The sequence below is a fragment of the Ovis canadensis genome, chromosome 5 (genome assembly GCF_042477335.2).
Source record: "Ovis canadensis isolate MfBH-ARS-UI-01 breed Bighorn chromosome 5, ARS-UI_OviCan_v2, whole genome shotgun sequence".
Lineage (NCBI taxonomy): Eukaryota > Metazoa > Chordata > Mammalia > Artiodactyla > Bovidae > Ovis > Ovis canadensis.
The window spans coordinates 55,293,830-55,309,873 of NC_091249.1; the positions used below are offsets into that span (position 1 = coordinate 55,293,830).

Consider the following 16,044-nt stretch of genomic DNA (forward strand, 5'->3'; position numbering starts at 1 on the left):
ACATACTCAACATAATAAAAGCTATCTATGACAAACCCATAGCAAACATTATCCTCAATGGTGAAAAATTGAAAGCATTTCCCCTAAAGTCAGGAACAAGACAAGGGTGTCCACTTTCACCACTACTATTCAACATAGTTCTGGAAGTTTTGGCCATAGCAATCAGAGCAGAAAAAGAAATAAAAGGAATCCAAATTGGAAAAGAAGAAGTAAAACTCTCACTGTTTGCAGATGACATGATCCTCTACATGGAAAACCCTAAAGACTCCACCAGAAAATAACTAGAGCTCATCAATGAATATAGTAAAGTTGCAGGATATAAAATCAACACACAGAAATCCCTTGCATTCCTATACATGAATAATGAGAAAGTAGAAAAAGAAATTAAGGAAACAATTCCATTCACCATTGCAACAAAAAGAATAAAATACTTAGGAATATATCTACCTAAAGAAACTAAAGACCTATATATAGAAAACTATAAAACACTGATGAAAGAAGTCAAAGAGGACACTAATAGATGGAGAAATATACCATGTTCATGGATTGGAAGAATCAATATAGTGAAAATGAGTATACTACCCAAAGCAATTTACAAATTCAATGCAATCCCTATCAAGCTACCAGCCACATTTTTCACAGAACTAGAACAAATAATTTCAAGATTTGTATGGAAATACAAAAAACCTCGAATAGCCAAAGCAATCTTGAGAAAGAAGAATGGAACTGGAGGAATCAACTTGCCTGACTTCAGGCTCTACTACAAAGCCACAGTCATCAAGACAGTATGGTACTGGCACAAAGACAGACATATAGATCAATGGAACAAAATAGAAAGCCCAGAGATAAATCCACACACATATGGACACCTTATCTTTGACAAAGGAGGCAAGAATATACAATGGAGTAAAGACAATCTCTTTAACAAGTGGTGCTGGGAAAACTGGTCAACCACTTGTAAAAGAATGAAACTAGATCACTTTCTAACACCGCACACAAAAATAAACTCAAAATGGATTAAAGATCTAAATGTAAGATCAGAAACTATAAAACTCCTAGAGGAGAACATAGGCAAAACACTCTCAGACATAAATCACAGCAGGATCCTCTATGACCCACCTCCCAGAATACTGGAAAGAAAAGCAAAAATAAACAAATGGGATCTAATTAAACTTAAAAGCTTCTGCACAACAATGGAAACTATAAGCAAGGTGAAAAGACAGCCTTCTGAATGGGAGAAAATAATAGCAAATGAAGCAACTGACAAACAACTAATCTCAAAAATATACAAGCAACTTATGCAGCTCAATTCCTGAAAAATAAACGACCCAATCAAAAAACGGGCCAAAGAACTAAATAGACATTTCTCCAAAGAAGACATACGGATGGCTAACAAACACATGAAAAGATGCTCAACATCACTCATTATCAGAGAAATGCAAATCAAAACCACAATGAGGTACCACTTCACACCAGTCAGAATGGCTGTGATCCAAAAATCTACAAGCAATAAATGTTAGAGAGGGTGTGGAGAAAAGGGAACCCTCCTACACTGTTGGTGGGAATGCAAACTAGTACAGCCACTATGGAGAACAGTGTGGAGATTCCTTACAAAATTGCAAATAGAACTACCTCATGACCCAGCAATCCCTGTGCTGGGCATACACACCAAGGAAACCAGAATTGAAAGAGACACATGTACCCCAATGTTCATCGCAGCACTGTTTATAACAGCCAGGACATGGAAACAACCTAGATGTCCATCAGCAGATGAATGGATAAGAAAGCTGTGGTACATATACACAATGGAGTATTACTCAGCCGTAAAAAAGAATTCATTTGAATCAGTTCTGATGAGATGGATGAAACTGGAGCCGATTATACAGAGTGAAGTAAGCCAGAAAGAAAAACACCAATACAGTATACTAACACATATATATGGAATTTAGGAAGATGGCAATGACAACCCTGTATGCAAGACAGGAAAAAAGACACAGATGTGTATAACGGACTTTTGGACTCAGAGGGAGAGGGAGAGGGTGGGATGATTTGGGAGAATGGCATTCTAACATGTATACTATCATGTAAGAATTGAATCGCCAGTCTATGTCTGATGTAGGATACAGCATGCTTGGGGCTGGTGCATGGGGATGACCCACAGAGATGTTATAGGGAGGGAGGTGGGAGGGGGGTTCATATTTGGGAACGTATGTAAGAATTAAAGATTTTAAAATTTTTTTAAAAAATAAATAAATAAAATAAAACCAAATGTTTAAAAAATAATAATAATAAAATAAAACAGTGATATAGATATACATTTTTGGTCCAAAATATTGGCAACAAATTTTTGAAATCAATAAAGTCATGTTAGCATAAAAAAAAAATTAGTGATTCATGCTTTATCCAACTGTACAATGTAAATACAGAATTCTGTGGAGCTTCTCAGACATAAGGCTTATCCCAGAGCTCTGGCAGGGACTAAGGAGGAATTGGCAGCAAAGGGCTTCATCTAGGTGGGAAGTCCTAAACCCAGCCCAGAAGACAGGAATCCAGAGCTAACTATGAATAGCCAAGGAAAGGAATGTAGACATTGAACAGGAGTGGTGCTTTGCCCTCTCCCCTACTCTGGGTGAGGAGGCAAGAGGCAGCAGTGCAAACAGAAGCACATAGAATGGCATCAGTTACTCAGCAACATGAAAGAGTGCTTGCCCGGGGCTGACCCTACTACTTCTCTGTTTAAAGTCCCTCCCTGAAATATCAGATGACATCCCTATATGTGGACTCTAAAAAGAAATGATACAAATGAACTTACTATAAAAATGAACTTACTTATTTTTAAAAAAAAGAGAAAGACTCACAGACAAGAGAACACGCAGTTGCCAGGGGGAAGGATGGAGGGAAGGGATAGTTAGGGAGTTGGGGATAGACGTGTAACATGCTGCTCTATTTAAAAGAGGTAACCAATGGAGACCTACCGCATAACACATGGAACTCTGCTCAATGTTGTGTGGCAGCCTGGATGGGATGGGAGTTGGGGAGGGAGAATGTATACATGTATATATATGGCTGAGGCCCTTTGCTGTTCACCTCAAACTATCACAGCATTGTTAATCAGCTGTACTCCAATACAAAGTAAAACGTTTAAAAAGTACATCAACTCCCTCCCTGTACTGTCTTCCTGTTGTCTGTCTACCTGCATCCTACAGTCTGAGAGAGCTTCCTAGTATGAAAACCCAATCCTATTCCTACTTTTGTACTTGCCTCTGCCATGGCCCTCTTCAGCCCTGCATCTAAGGCCTGAGCCCTTCCACCATGTGGAACCCCCCAGAATCTAGCCCTGCTCAGCCGCCAGCTGCCTTCTCAAACCTCAGGACCCTGATTCCCATTCCTGTGTGACTCTTTGCTGTTCCCCTAAGGTACTGCTTCTTCCTCACATCAAGCCTGAGTGGGGAACTTCCAGGAGGTTCTAAGAGCATGTCAGCTCTGGCGGTGCCCTTGGCGGCTGGAGTCAGCAGCCACATGAAGATGAAAATGTAAGCAAGCTGTGCTGTGGCCTGTGCAGTCATGGTGTCAGTAACTATGGAGATCTGGGGAGGAAATGGAAAGGGAGAGGGCATCCTGAGACACAGAAGCAGCTGTAACCTCAGTGAGGTCAGCATGGTCTGAAGGAAGTGGGCCAGGGCTGTGCCTTCCACATCACTCTTTCTGGTGGTCCTCTCTCTCCCTAGAGCATGGAGGGAGCTACTTTCAAACTGGAGTCATTTGCTGATGACTAGTACTTGCTCCTTGTCAGGGAGCTACATTGGCAGCTCTTACAACCCCATTCATCAGGCATAGTGATAACACTATCCCTTTAGTACAGGTGGGAAACTGAGGCCTGGAGAGATGATATATGTTGCCCAAGTTTCTAGGCTGGAATTTGAAGCTGTGCCTCTGACTCTAGAGGCCATGCCAGGCTCTTCCGTTCATGGAATCCTCCAGGCAAGAATCCTGGAGTGGGCCGCCCTGCCCTCCCCCAGGGGATCTTCCCGACCCAGGGATCAGGGCTGCATCTCCTGTGTCTCCTGCATCACAGGTGGATTCTTTGCCTCAGAGGCACTGGGGAACCCCACGACCAAGCCACACTGGCTCTAAACCTGGTACCTTGATCCTGCAAGCTGCATTTGAATAAACCACTTCCTTCCAAGCCATGTAATTGAGGCCTGACCCCTGCAGGCTGCATAATCCTCTAGACTCTCTTCCTCTCGATAAGCTGGATGCAGAACACTTAACCAAGATGCCAAGAATCCCAGAAAATGGGAGAACCGAACTGTAGGATAGAAAGAGTCTGGCCTCTTCCTCACACTTAGAGGAGAGCTGCCCAGTCAGGAACATCTATATGGGTTTAAATAACTTAGAAATGAAGTTTTCTTGTATTAAACCCCTAAGTTTTTTGGTTTTGTTTTGTTTTTGTTTTTTACTGATATCCATGTGTTACAACAGCATAGTTTTGCAGTTTGTTATTAATTGCAAAGGGCAAAAACAGTAACTTTATGTTGGAGAAACCTGGCTGATATCACCTTAAAAAAGCAATCAAGATTAGCATCACCGGTTGATGCGACGTCAACGTCATGTAACTTCTGGGACTTCCTTGGTGGTACGATGGCTAAGACTCCATGCTCCCAGGGCAGGGGGTGCTGAGTTTGATCCCTGGTCAGGAATTGGATCCCACATGCTGCAACTGAGAGTTCGTATGCCACAACTAAAGAATCCACATGTCACAACAAAGATTGAAGATCGTATGTGTTGCAGCTAAGACCCAGTGCAACCAAATAAATAATGTTTTTTAACTATGTAGCTCCTGATAAGATGCACTGGAGTTCTATACCCATGTCCCATTTCATGCAAGGCTATGAGACATACCATTTCTATGGGATACTTGCCAAAAAACATAGCTTCAATCTTATCGTGAGAAAACTTCAAACAATCTCAGACTTCTAAAAAAATAACTGGTCAGTGAAATAAAGACTCCAAAACTGTAACAGAGTATGGGAGACTGAGGAGACATAAACAACTAAATGCAAAGAACTGGATCCTGTACCAGAGAAAGGACATTAGTGAAAAGTGGCAAAACTCAGATGAGGTCTATTAGTTAACAGTATTGTTTCAATGCTCATTTCCCAATTTCAGTAATTGTTTTGTTTTTTGTTTTTTCACTTTATTTTACTTTACAATACTGTATTGATTTTGCCATACATCAACATGAATCTGCCATGGGTGTACACGTGTTCCCCATCCTGAACCCCCCTCCTACCTCCCTCCCCATACCATCTCTCTGGGTCATTCCAGTGCACCAGCCCCAAGCATCCTGTATCCTGCATCGAACCTAGACTGGTGATTCGTTTTTTATATGATATTATACATGTTTCAATGCCATTCTCCCAAATCATCCCACCCTCTCCCTCTCCCACAGAGTCCAAAAGACTGTTCTATACATCTGTGTCTCTTTTGCTGTCTCGCATAGAGGGTTATCATTACCATCTTTCTAAACTCCACATATATGTGTTAGTATACTGTATTGGTGTTTTTCTTTCTGGCTTACTTCACTCTGTATAATCGGCTCCAGTTTCATCCACCTCATTAGAACTGATTCAAATGTATTCTTTTTAATGCCTGAGTAATACTCTATTGTGTATATGTACCACAGCTTTTTTATCCATTCATCTGCTGATGGACATCTAGGTTGCTTCCATGTCCTGGCTATTATAAACAGTGCTGCGATGAACATTGGGGTACATGTGTCTCTTTCAATTCTGGTTTCCTTGGTGTGTATGCCCAGCGGTGGGATTGCTGGGTCATAAGGCAGTTCTATTTCCAGTTTTTTAAGGAATCTCCACACTGTTCTCCATAGTGGCTGTACTAGTTTGCATTCCCACCAACAGTGTAGGAGGGTTCCCTTTTCTCCACACCCTCTCCTGCATTTATTGCTTGTAGATTTTTGGATCACAGCCATTCTGACTGGTGTGAAATGGTACCTCATTGTGGTTCTGATTTGCATATCTCTGATAATGAGTGATGTTGAGCATCTTTTCATGTGTTTGTTAGCCATCTGTATGTCTTCTTTGGAGAAATGTTTATTTAGTTCTTTGGCCCATTTTTTGATTGGGTCGTTTATTTTTCTGGAATTGAGCTGCATAAGTTGCTTGTATATTTTTGAGATTAGTTGTTTGTCAGTTGCTTCATTTGCTATTATTTTCTCCCATTCTGAAGGCTGTCTTTTTACCTTGCTTATAGTTTCCTTTGTTGTGCAGAAGCTTTTAATTTTAATTAGATCCCATTTATTTATTTTTGCTTTTCTTTCCAGTATTCTGGGAGGTGGGTCATAGAGGATCCTGCTGTGATTTATGTTGGAGAGGGTTTTGCCTATGTTCTCCTCTAGGGGTTTTATAGTTTCTGGTCTTTGATTTCAGTAATTGTACTGTGGTTATCTAAGATGTGAACGTAAGAGGAAGGTGGGTGAGGGGGCACTAGAACTCTGAACTGTTTTTGAAATTCTTTGAGAAATCTAAAATTACTTCAAATTTTAAAAAAATAAATAAGTAAATAAGAATGAATGTGGTGATGAGTTACCACCAGACAGCCCTTCTGGAGGCTTTGGTCTTAATCATCATTGGCAAGCCTGGACAATAAAGACCCACACTGGTTTATACCTTTGAAAGTTTTTATTACAGACAACCCCATTTTTCCAAGTCCAGCTCAAAGCGCCCCCCCCCCCGCCAACTTTTTTTGTTTTGTTTTGTTTTATTAAATCTGGGCTTCTGTACATATTGGACCAATTGGTTTTCTTGCTCCTTGGGTATCTGCTATGGAGTCGAGGACTCTGCCATTGATCGTAGGTTCTCCGAGAGGAGGGGCTGGGACTCTGTAGCCATGTTACATTCGGTGACACCTGGTCAGCAAGGTACTGACAGCATTACCCCCCTGCCTGGGAGGCTAGGCAGGGGAATCTGCCAGCATTCAGCAACCCCTGTGCACCCACTTTGGGTCTCGTGCTGACAGGGCTCTAGACAATGTCACTGTGATCTCTGACTACAGCCAGTACAACTGCTGGCATCAACACAGCACATTATGGCTGGGACACTCCCTGAGTGTGAGGATGGGGAGAGTGGCACGTCAGTCCCCAGAAATGCAGGACTGCAGGCAAAAGAGGCCAGCACAGCAGAAGGCTCTGCTTCTCAGAAGCAAACTGGGCAGGGATCAGAGAGGTCCTGGGAGCCCACACACAAAGGTGCAAGGACTTCAAAGGCAAGGAGCTGGGAAGTGATGGTGGACAGTGGCTTGAAGGAAGCCCAGCCCAGAACATATTCGGACAAATTTGATCAGCGAGTGAACCAATGCTTTAATAATAAAGAATAATGTGGCTATCACAGGACATTGCCTGGATGGCTGTGACTACTACTGCTACTCACTGAGCATTTAAACAGGGGAGGGGAGTGTTTGAGGGTGCAGATCTCAGAGCAGCAGCCTTAGCAGGAGGATGCTGGCTAGGGCCAAGGGTGTGAAGGGGGCTTGAGAGCCAGTGCCAGCGGTGGTGGCCGGCGTAGGGGTAGTGGTTGTTGAGGAGTCTGCACACTCAAACTTTCGGAAAGTGACTCCTCTGAACATCCGATTCTCAGCACCCAGGAATTCACAGGTGGAGATGTTGACATTGGAGCAACCTTTCAGCACAAGCGTTGTCGTCTCTGTGAATGCAAACGAGACAGTAAGGACTTTACAGTCCCTTCACCCTCCCTCTCCAAGTAACCTGCAAGAGCTGAAACAGGTCAGTTCCTGAAACAGGAGCTTGGAGAAAGGAGCCCAGGATCAAGAACAATGACTGAAGGGTAATGGCACAGTGACCGTGGAGGTGAGGGTCTAGATCCCCTCCCTGACCCAGTCCCAGAGGAAACTGAGGCTCCTGGAGCTTGATGTGAGCCTGAGCTCACAGGTCAGGGCCAGAGCTGGACCTAGGACTCAAATCTTCAGTTTTTTCCTGAGTTGCTGGTAAGTGGTGAAATGCAGGAACAGGTTCAGACCCCCCATAAATTCTCTGTTCTCAATCCAAGAAGAAGTCGGCAGTTCAGACTGCTCCTGGCCTCCACTCCTCTAGGCTCTGCTTTCCATCCCCATTCCTCTCTGGACCTGAGTTCTCTCTACCTTTTCCTTGAGAAGAGGAGAAACAGTAAGAGGGGATACGAAGAGACTACCACGTCTTTACTCCTAATCTGTGTTGTGATGTGTTGAACTCTATTTTAAGGTAAGGTCCTAGGAAAAGACCAAGGGAATTTGCAAAGAAGATATGATTGTGATTGCAGCTACCTTTTATTGAATACCGACTATGTACCAGTATTGCTCTATAATAGTGTATGCATATTATTCAGTCGTTAAGTCATGTCCAACTCTTTGTGATTGCTTTGAAAGCTACAAGCCAAATTGTCCTGAAGGACAGGCAGTTCACAGAGGAGGAGGGGGCTGGAGGAGGTGATTGGCTATTTGTTAGAGTCAGGGCTACAATTTGAGTTCAAGGCTGACTCCATCCTTGCTCTGAGAAGGAAGGAGAAACTTCCAAATACCAGTACAGAAAGAAATTCATTGCTATTTTAGAGCAAATACGGGTGTGGAAGGTTGAATTAGAGTGTGTGAGGAAGATATGTTGCTTGGCACATGTCTGAAGTATTTTTTTAAGTGACCTTGGGCAAAAACAAAAACAAAATCCCACATTTATGATGACTTTGATCTGTCTGGCTTTCAGATTAAGTCAAGGCCTGGGACTTTGCAGACACCTTGGAATAAGGTAAGCAGAAACAGCAAGTCCTTATGCCATTGCTGCCCTCAGGCAAAGCTTTAGAATTAGACATCAGAGCTGTGTAGACATCAAGACCCTTAAATGCATATTATTACCTGACATAAATCACTCTGAAAAGGCTACAAACTATATGATTTCAACCATATAAATTCTGATAAAGGCAAAACTATAGAAAGAGTAAAGAAAAATCAGAGGTTGCCAGGGGTTAGGGTTAGATAGAGCACAGAGGACTTTCAGGTCAGTGACACTACTATGCATGATACTATGACAGTAGATACATGTCATCATACATTTGTCAAAATCCATATAATGTACAGCACAAACAGTGAACCCTAATGGACTCTAAATGATAGTGATCTGTCAGTATAGGCTCACGGATGATAACAATGTACCTTTTTGGTGGACGATGTTGATAGTGGAGAAGGCTATATATGTGTAGGGGAAAAAATTATAGAAAAAATATATCTTCCTCTCAATTTTCCTGTGAATCTATCTAAAACTTCTCTAAAAAATAAAGTCAATCCTTTTTTTTTTTTAAGTAAAAAGAAGTTCAGGAGAAGTATGAAGTTTGGCCCCACTAAGAAATCTGCAATTACAATTATGCATCAATTTCCAAAACCATAACTGCCATTTAACAAAAGTTGAAATCAAATTGTACTTGGATATTGGTGCTCTTTAAACTCTTATTATTGTAAGGCATACTGTGGCAGAGATTGACTGACTGTTCATTTTAGCTTTATGCCTCTTCCTTTCCTGTTGTGTCACCACTGGATTAAATTTCTACCTTCCAGGGCAGTCTGAGTCCCAGACAACAGAATGTGGAAGGGAGTGAGGCACTCGCTTCTAGGCATTGCCTGTAATAACCTTCCTGCCTTCCTCCACTCCCCCTCTTACCCCACCTGCTGGTGAGATGCAAAGAATACAGAAGAGAGCTGCCAAGTCCTGAGTGAGTAGGGGCTGGAGCCTCAAGATGAAAAGAATCCAGGGCCCTGGATTCTGCAATGAACTGCTCCATGAGCAAGAAATAAACTGTGTTGCATTGAGCCATAGGACATGGAAGTTGCCCCTTAACAGTAATTAAGTAACACTAATAGTGTTATATTAGTAATATTAACATTAGTAATTGGCTAATAGTAATGGTTAATAAATGTATTATTATTTAAATAATCATGCATAACATTTGTCTGAATATTTAAAGAATAATATTTATTAGTTTTATATTGTATGATGGTTCATTTGTATCTCATAACAGTTACTATCAAATTACTCCTGTAGAAAAGAACAGTTGGTTGGATTTCTTTAGATAAATCATCAGTATTGTTCATTTTCAAGTATCCAGTGACTTTTTTAAGTAGGAAACACTGTGTTGATTTACACCATGATCAAGGGGAATAGATCATAGCTAAAATGTAAAATAGCTTTTTTATTTCAATGTTGTTTTTGTTCTTTTTCCAATTGGTTGGGTTTTAAAGCCCAATTTGAGTCTCCCTTCTAGGCAACTCTAGTTTTCAGAAGCAAACACCTCTCAGTGACAGGTAGAGAAGGGAAGTTACATATAAAAAGCAATAAAAGTCAAACCCACCCACACCTACACAACAGCCCGACCTAGTAGAGAAATAAATGCCAGGAGTGACGTGATGCCCTTAAATGAGCCTGGTTTGATTACAAGTCATAAAAAGAATAGAATTCAAAAGATGGACAGCCCAGGAGGAATGACACTGGACTGAGGAGGCAAAAATAGCAAGCAACTCAAGGCTACATTAACAGCCTAACTATCTCAAAGGTACCCTGACCTTATTTCCTCATCCTATCTCCACCAGGCCTTTTTTGTGAATCCAGAATTTATGATCCAAGGTGTAACCTGTGTTTTAAACTCAAGTCCCATAAAAAGGAATTCACGTACCATTTATAAATTCTGCAATCATACTGACACATCTTTCTCCATAACATTTCTGGGTTTCATTACAGGAAGTTTCATTATCTCCATAACACGCAGGGCACTCTATGTTTCTGGGCATCTCTTGTTGTGGAGGAGCTGGGTAGAATAAGAATCATTAACTCAGAACAGTGTTATCACAAAGATCATGGTATTGCCTGGAGTGGAAGGAGAAATGCAGACAAAGATGCTAGCCAGAGAGACCTCTCAGGGTCTCTCTGCCTGCTCAGGAATCTCCGATCCTGCCATAAAAATAGCAGTCATCCTATTCCTATGTCTCACCAAAGTTATTTGCAGCACTTTACCTCATAGAGCTGCCCTTACAGACCATCCACTCTTCAAGAACTGTGGTTGATGAGTGTGTTGGGGTGAGAAGGGAAAGGTAAGGTTTTGAGCTAAAACTAACATTAGCCAGCTATTCTGGATTTAGCCAACAGGTGTGTGACTATTACTAAATCTTGCTCTGAACAAATGTAATCAAGTAATTATTTATCATTGTGACTTTGATTTTTTTTTAAATTATATGAGACTCAGCTCTGCTATTAATGAACCATGCTCTATGACTATGGCCACATTTTCTCCTCTTCAAAACAAAGGTTTGATCTAAGCCAGCGGTTCTCAAATGAAGGTCCAGGAACTCCTGGGGATCCCTGAGATCCTTCCAGGGAGTCCACTAGGTCAAAATTATTATTTTCATGATGATACTAAGATGTTCTTTGCCTCTTTGTCTTCCCTTCAGGGAAATACAATGGAGTTTTCCAGTGGCAACATGACATGTGAGATTGCAACAGAATAAATGAACAAGCAAATCTGAGAACCAGCTGTATTCTATTAAACCAGAAATTAAAGTGCTTTGAAAAAACATGGAGCAATGCCATTCTTTCCACTAAATATATTTTGTTTTGAAAAATAATTATTTCTATTCTAATAACATTAAAATGTCAGTAATGTTAACATGTAGTGGGTTTTATTATTTTTTGGTAACTAACAGATATTTTTAAATTTCCTTAGCCTTATTTTTAATACAGTAAATATTGATAGATATAGTCCACAGAAACAGAAGTTATTTGGGATCCCTCCATAATTTTCAAGACTTAGCATCTGGAAAGAGGGTGTGAGGCCACAAAATTTGAAAGCTACTAATGAGCAGCCTCCCACACAGGTTGAAGCGCTGTGATTTCTGTCTTTACTAAGAAATGGAAAGCATAATGGGAGTGCTGGTTTTCTTCAGTTGTTTCTCAAGTAACTGTTTTATGTCGGCTGTTAATGTTACCCAGCTATGCACTGAAGTGCCTAGACTTAAATTGTCCATCTAAGATTGACAATCACAAGTAGTGAAAGAAGGGATGGATATGGGAGGACAGAGGGAAGATGTGGCCAGCACCCACCGGTGGTATTACTGGTTTTATTGCATGCCTTTCCTAGGCAACACTGGCTTTCAAAGTGGAAGATTTCTTTTTCAGATACGTAGACCGTGAAAGGCTCAACCGTAGTCTCATTGCAGTGCTCTTCAGAGCAGGCATGATCCTCATACCATGCGGAGTTTCCTTCTACACAAAGGCAAACACAGACTATCAGTCCTGGGTACAAAGCGTTCAGGGAGCAATTCCTTTAGGCAAGGACAGAAAAAGTACTCTCAGCTCAATGCAGTTTAGGGGACACTGAAGAGAGTTTCCTGCAAAAAGAAAAATCCTTCCCCAAAAAGTAGTTTCTGGCTTCAGCGGGAGATTTTGCAGCTTAAATTGCAGATGAAAGGCTGATGGGTGAAGTGGGTGGTTCACACTGACACCCCCAGAGACCACTGATCAGTCTTAACATCTCTAAATATAGCCAAGCAGACGTGATGGGTCTATGCACAACATGATATTGAACCTGAAGCTAGTAAAGCTTATAGACCACAGCTATGCAATATGGTGGTCATTTATAAAGCTCTGTGTGGTCATTTGCAAATCACTTCCTCATATTTCAAGAGATCAATATCTGAATATACATATAAGACAGCACTGATATACACTTTAACATCACTGAAAAAAACTTCTACTGAACAGCATGAGTACAGTTTACAGGAAATGCCAGGAAGAGGGGAACAAGTGAAATGACATCACAAAGAAGCAATCAAGCAAAGCCAGAATATGAGATAGCTACAGGACAAATGGGACAAATGCCCCTATTTCTCCAACAATTCAATGGAATTGAGCAAAAAAAAAAAGATCTTACTAAACTAGGCATGATAGACTTAACAGCAAAATGTAATTTTGTTTGGGTCCAAATTCCAATGCATCAATTATATCTCAATATCTTTGAAGTATATTAAACATTTTTAAGGTCATCTTAATTTTAAAATTTAAAATTATAGCTAATTTTCTTAGGTGTGATCCTTGTATGGTAGTTATTTAAAAAGTAGGGGAGAGTTCTTATCAGAGATGAATAATGAAGTGTTTATAGGGGAAATAATATGTTATCTAGATTTGCTTTAAAATACTATGGGGAGTAAATTAGGAGTTAAGGATTAAAATATGCATGTCACTATATGTAAAATAAATAACCAACAAGGACCTACTGAATAGCCCAGGAAACCATACTCAATAACTTGTAATAACCTATAATGGAAAAGAATCCATTTTCCTAAAATGGAAAAGAATTTGTGTGTGTGTGTGTGTGTGTGTGTGTGTGTGTGTGAGACTCACTTTGCTGTACACCTGAAACTAACACAGTATTGTAAATCAACTACATTTCAATAAAAATTTAAAGAATAAAAATGCTAAGGGAAAAAAAATAGCAAAATGTTAATTGTTGACACAGGACCACAGTTCACTATACTCCTCTTCCTGCTTTTGTGTACATTTGAAATGTTCATAATAAAAAGTTAAAAATAAATCAAAATGCTCTGAGAGAGCTGTAACAATCATACCAGCAAAACACCCTGGAAGAGAGTCTGAGTGAAAGTATGTTGAATCTGAAACAGGAAGGAACACTGAGAGGAAGGAAAGGGGAGCAGAAAATGGAAAAATGAAAGCACCTAGAGAAAGCTGACTGCTTATAATGTGGCTAAGAGCTGTCCCTGCTTCTCATGTTCATTCGTATGGGCCTACAGTGACGTTTCAGCCAGAGGAAGCAATTCCAAGGAGCCACAGCGGCTTGTGTGCTTGCTTGGCTCTACCACTTGCGTGTTGTGTCTGCTGGGAGGTGCCTTCATGACTGCCTCTCTCCGTGCACAGCCCAGCCTTCACCTTCCTTTTCCTGGCCAACCCCTCCAGCACCTGCCCTGTGCAAGTTCCAGAAATGAGAATGATCACCCCCTGAGGCTCACCATGATAAAAGTTGGTTGAGAAACTTGTACAGCTGATGTTGGCACTTGAGGGACACTCTGTGGCATCTTTTGCATCACAGACCTCCTTCAGTGAGTTACACTGTACACAGCTCAGTGGATTCTGGGATTCTGGGGAGACAAAATATTTGGCATCATCAACATTCAGGAGACATTAATAGAGTTTGCTTTGGACAAAGCACCACACTTACCTCAGGTTAAAAGAATAGCCAAGATAGCATCCCTTCCCTCTGGGGTCCCCCAAACTTTAAGCTGTGAGATGTCTACCATTCTCCAGTTGGAAGACCCAACCTTGACCCACAGCACAGAGTGGTATCACAGGGTGCAGTGTGCAAGAAGGGGTCTCACAGTCTTCACTGCCCACATCTTGACAAGAGGTCGCTTGGGATTCCAGAGCACCAAGACTGACAAGAATCTGGTGAGGTGGAAAATGGGGTCTTCATTCCAAAAGGGAGCAGCATGGTTTCCCTCACCTACAGCTGCAACCGTGAGCACGACGATGATGCCAGCGAAGAGGAAGCCCTTCATGGTGCTGGACATGTGCCTCCTGAGGACGAGAACTGTGGCTGCAGAGCCTCAAGCCTGAAGAGAGAGGCACAAAGAGGACAGTCCGGGGATTCAGAAGATTGCTAGAGCGTGATATCCCCTAGGGGTGCAATCACACTTCAACAAACCTAGCCCAACCTGGTGACAGAAGGAATCAACATCATCAGCTGGAGGCACAGAGCCATGATACAGATCCAAACCTGCCTTTATACCCACAAGAATCTGAGTTTTCCCTTTGCCTACAAAGGTATCTACACACACAGGTACGAAAGCCCAGGGCATTTCCTACAGAGCCACTATAGATACAAAATGGGCAGGCAGAGGATTGCCAGCCCCACTGAGGATGGGAGTCCAGGAACAAAGCTGGACTATGCTCTCCCAGAGCACAGTGTCCATCCTCTGGTTGGAATCTTGCCACATTCACATAATGGCCTTTACGGGCTCTGTCTCTGCCATCACCACTCCAATAAGCACTGAGCACTTACTCTGTTCTGAACATTCACGTGCACTGATTCATGTGATTCCTCCACCTCTGTAGGCAGGTACTATTATTAGGATGACCTTTATTTCAGAGGGGGAAATTAAACCCCAGAGAAGTTAGGTAAGCACTCAAAGTCGAGGTCACACTCCTGAGAGGAATAAAAGCTGGATTTGGCCCAGATCCCTAATCCTCAGTCCATGCTGCCTCCAACAGACATGACTCCTGAAGCCCCAGACCCAAAGGTCCCAGCACACCTCTGACTGGTCTGTCATCAGCCTCTCTGAACCTGTAAGTTATCTAATAGCTGAGGTTTAGCTGTATTTATTAAGATCCTGAGAGTTGGAGATTAGAAAATGTAAACTACTATATGTAGAGTGGATAAATAACCAGTTCCTACTGTATAGCTCAAGGGACTATATTCAATATCTTGTGATAATCCATAATGTAAAAGAATGTTTTTAAAAAAAGAATGCCTACATGTGTCAAACTGAGTCACTTTGCTTTACAGCAGACTAGCACAACATTGTATATCAGCTATACTTTAAATAAATAAATATCCTGAATCAGAGCTCCTAAAATTTCAATTTGCCCATGTATCAAAGCAGCATGAAAGGGAACTGTCTGGCTCTGCACTGAGTCCTTCTTTATCATTAGCTCATGTATCCTGTGAACAGTAGGCAGGAGCCACATGTGGCCACTTACATTTGGATTCATTGAAGGAATAAAAAGGAAACATATTATTTCTCAGACCGGCCATGTTCCAGTGCCCAGAGGCCACCTGTGGCTGGTGGCTGCTATACTGGCCAGTGCAGGTATGAAACAAGTCCCAGGGCACAGTGTTGCTATAAAGATTTTTGCCTGCTCCCCAGCTGAAAAACCTGCAGAAGGAGGGATAATGAAAATTGCCCAAGCTCACTCAGCTTGTAAGA

The 16,044-nt window shown here is 41.6% G+C and overlaps 1 protein-coding gene across 1 annotated transcript; it reads right to left on the reverse strand.

Moving 5' to 3' along the window:
• Positions 1 to 6,682: 6,682 nt before the first annotated feature.
• LYPD8 (LY6/PLAUR domain containing 8) lies at positions 6,683 to 14,664 on the reverse strand. The gene is made up of 5 exons (XM_069592873.1): positions 14,562 to 14,664; positions 14,071 to 14,199; positions 12,149 to 12,310; positions 10,728 to 10,859; positions 6,683 to 7,721 (listed from the first exon to the last, which is right to left on the reverse strand). The coding sequence occupies exons 1-5, from the start codon at positions 14,626 to 14,628 to the stop codon at positions 7,492 to 7,494; spliced, it is 720 nt and encodes a 239-aa protein (XP_069448974.1). The 5' UTR covers positions 14,629 to 14,664; the 3' UTR covers positions 6,683 to 7,491.
• Between the last annotated feature and the right edge of the window lie 1,380 nt (positions 14,665 to 16,044).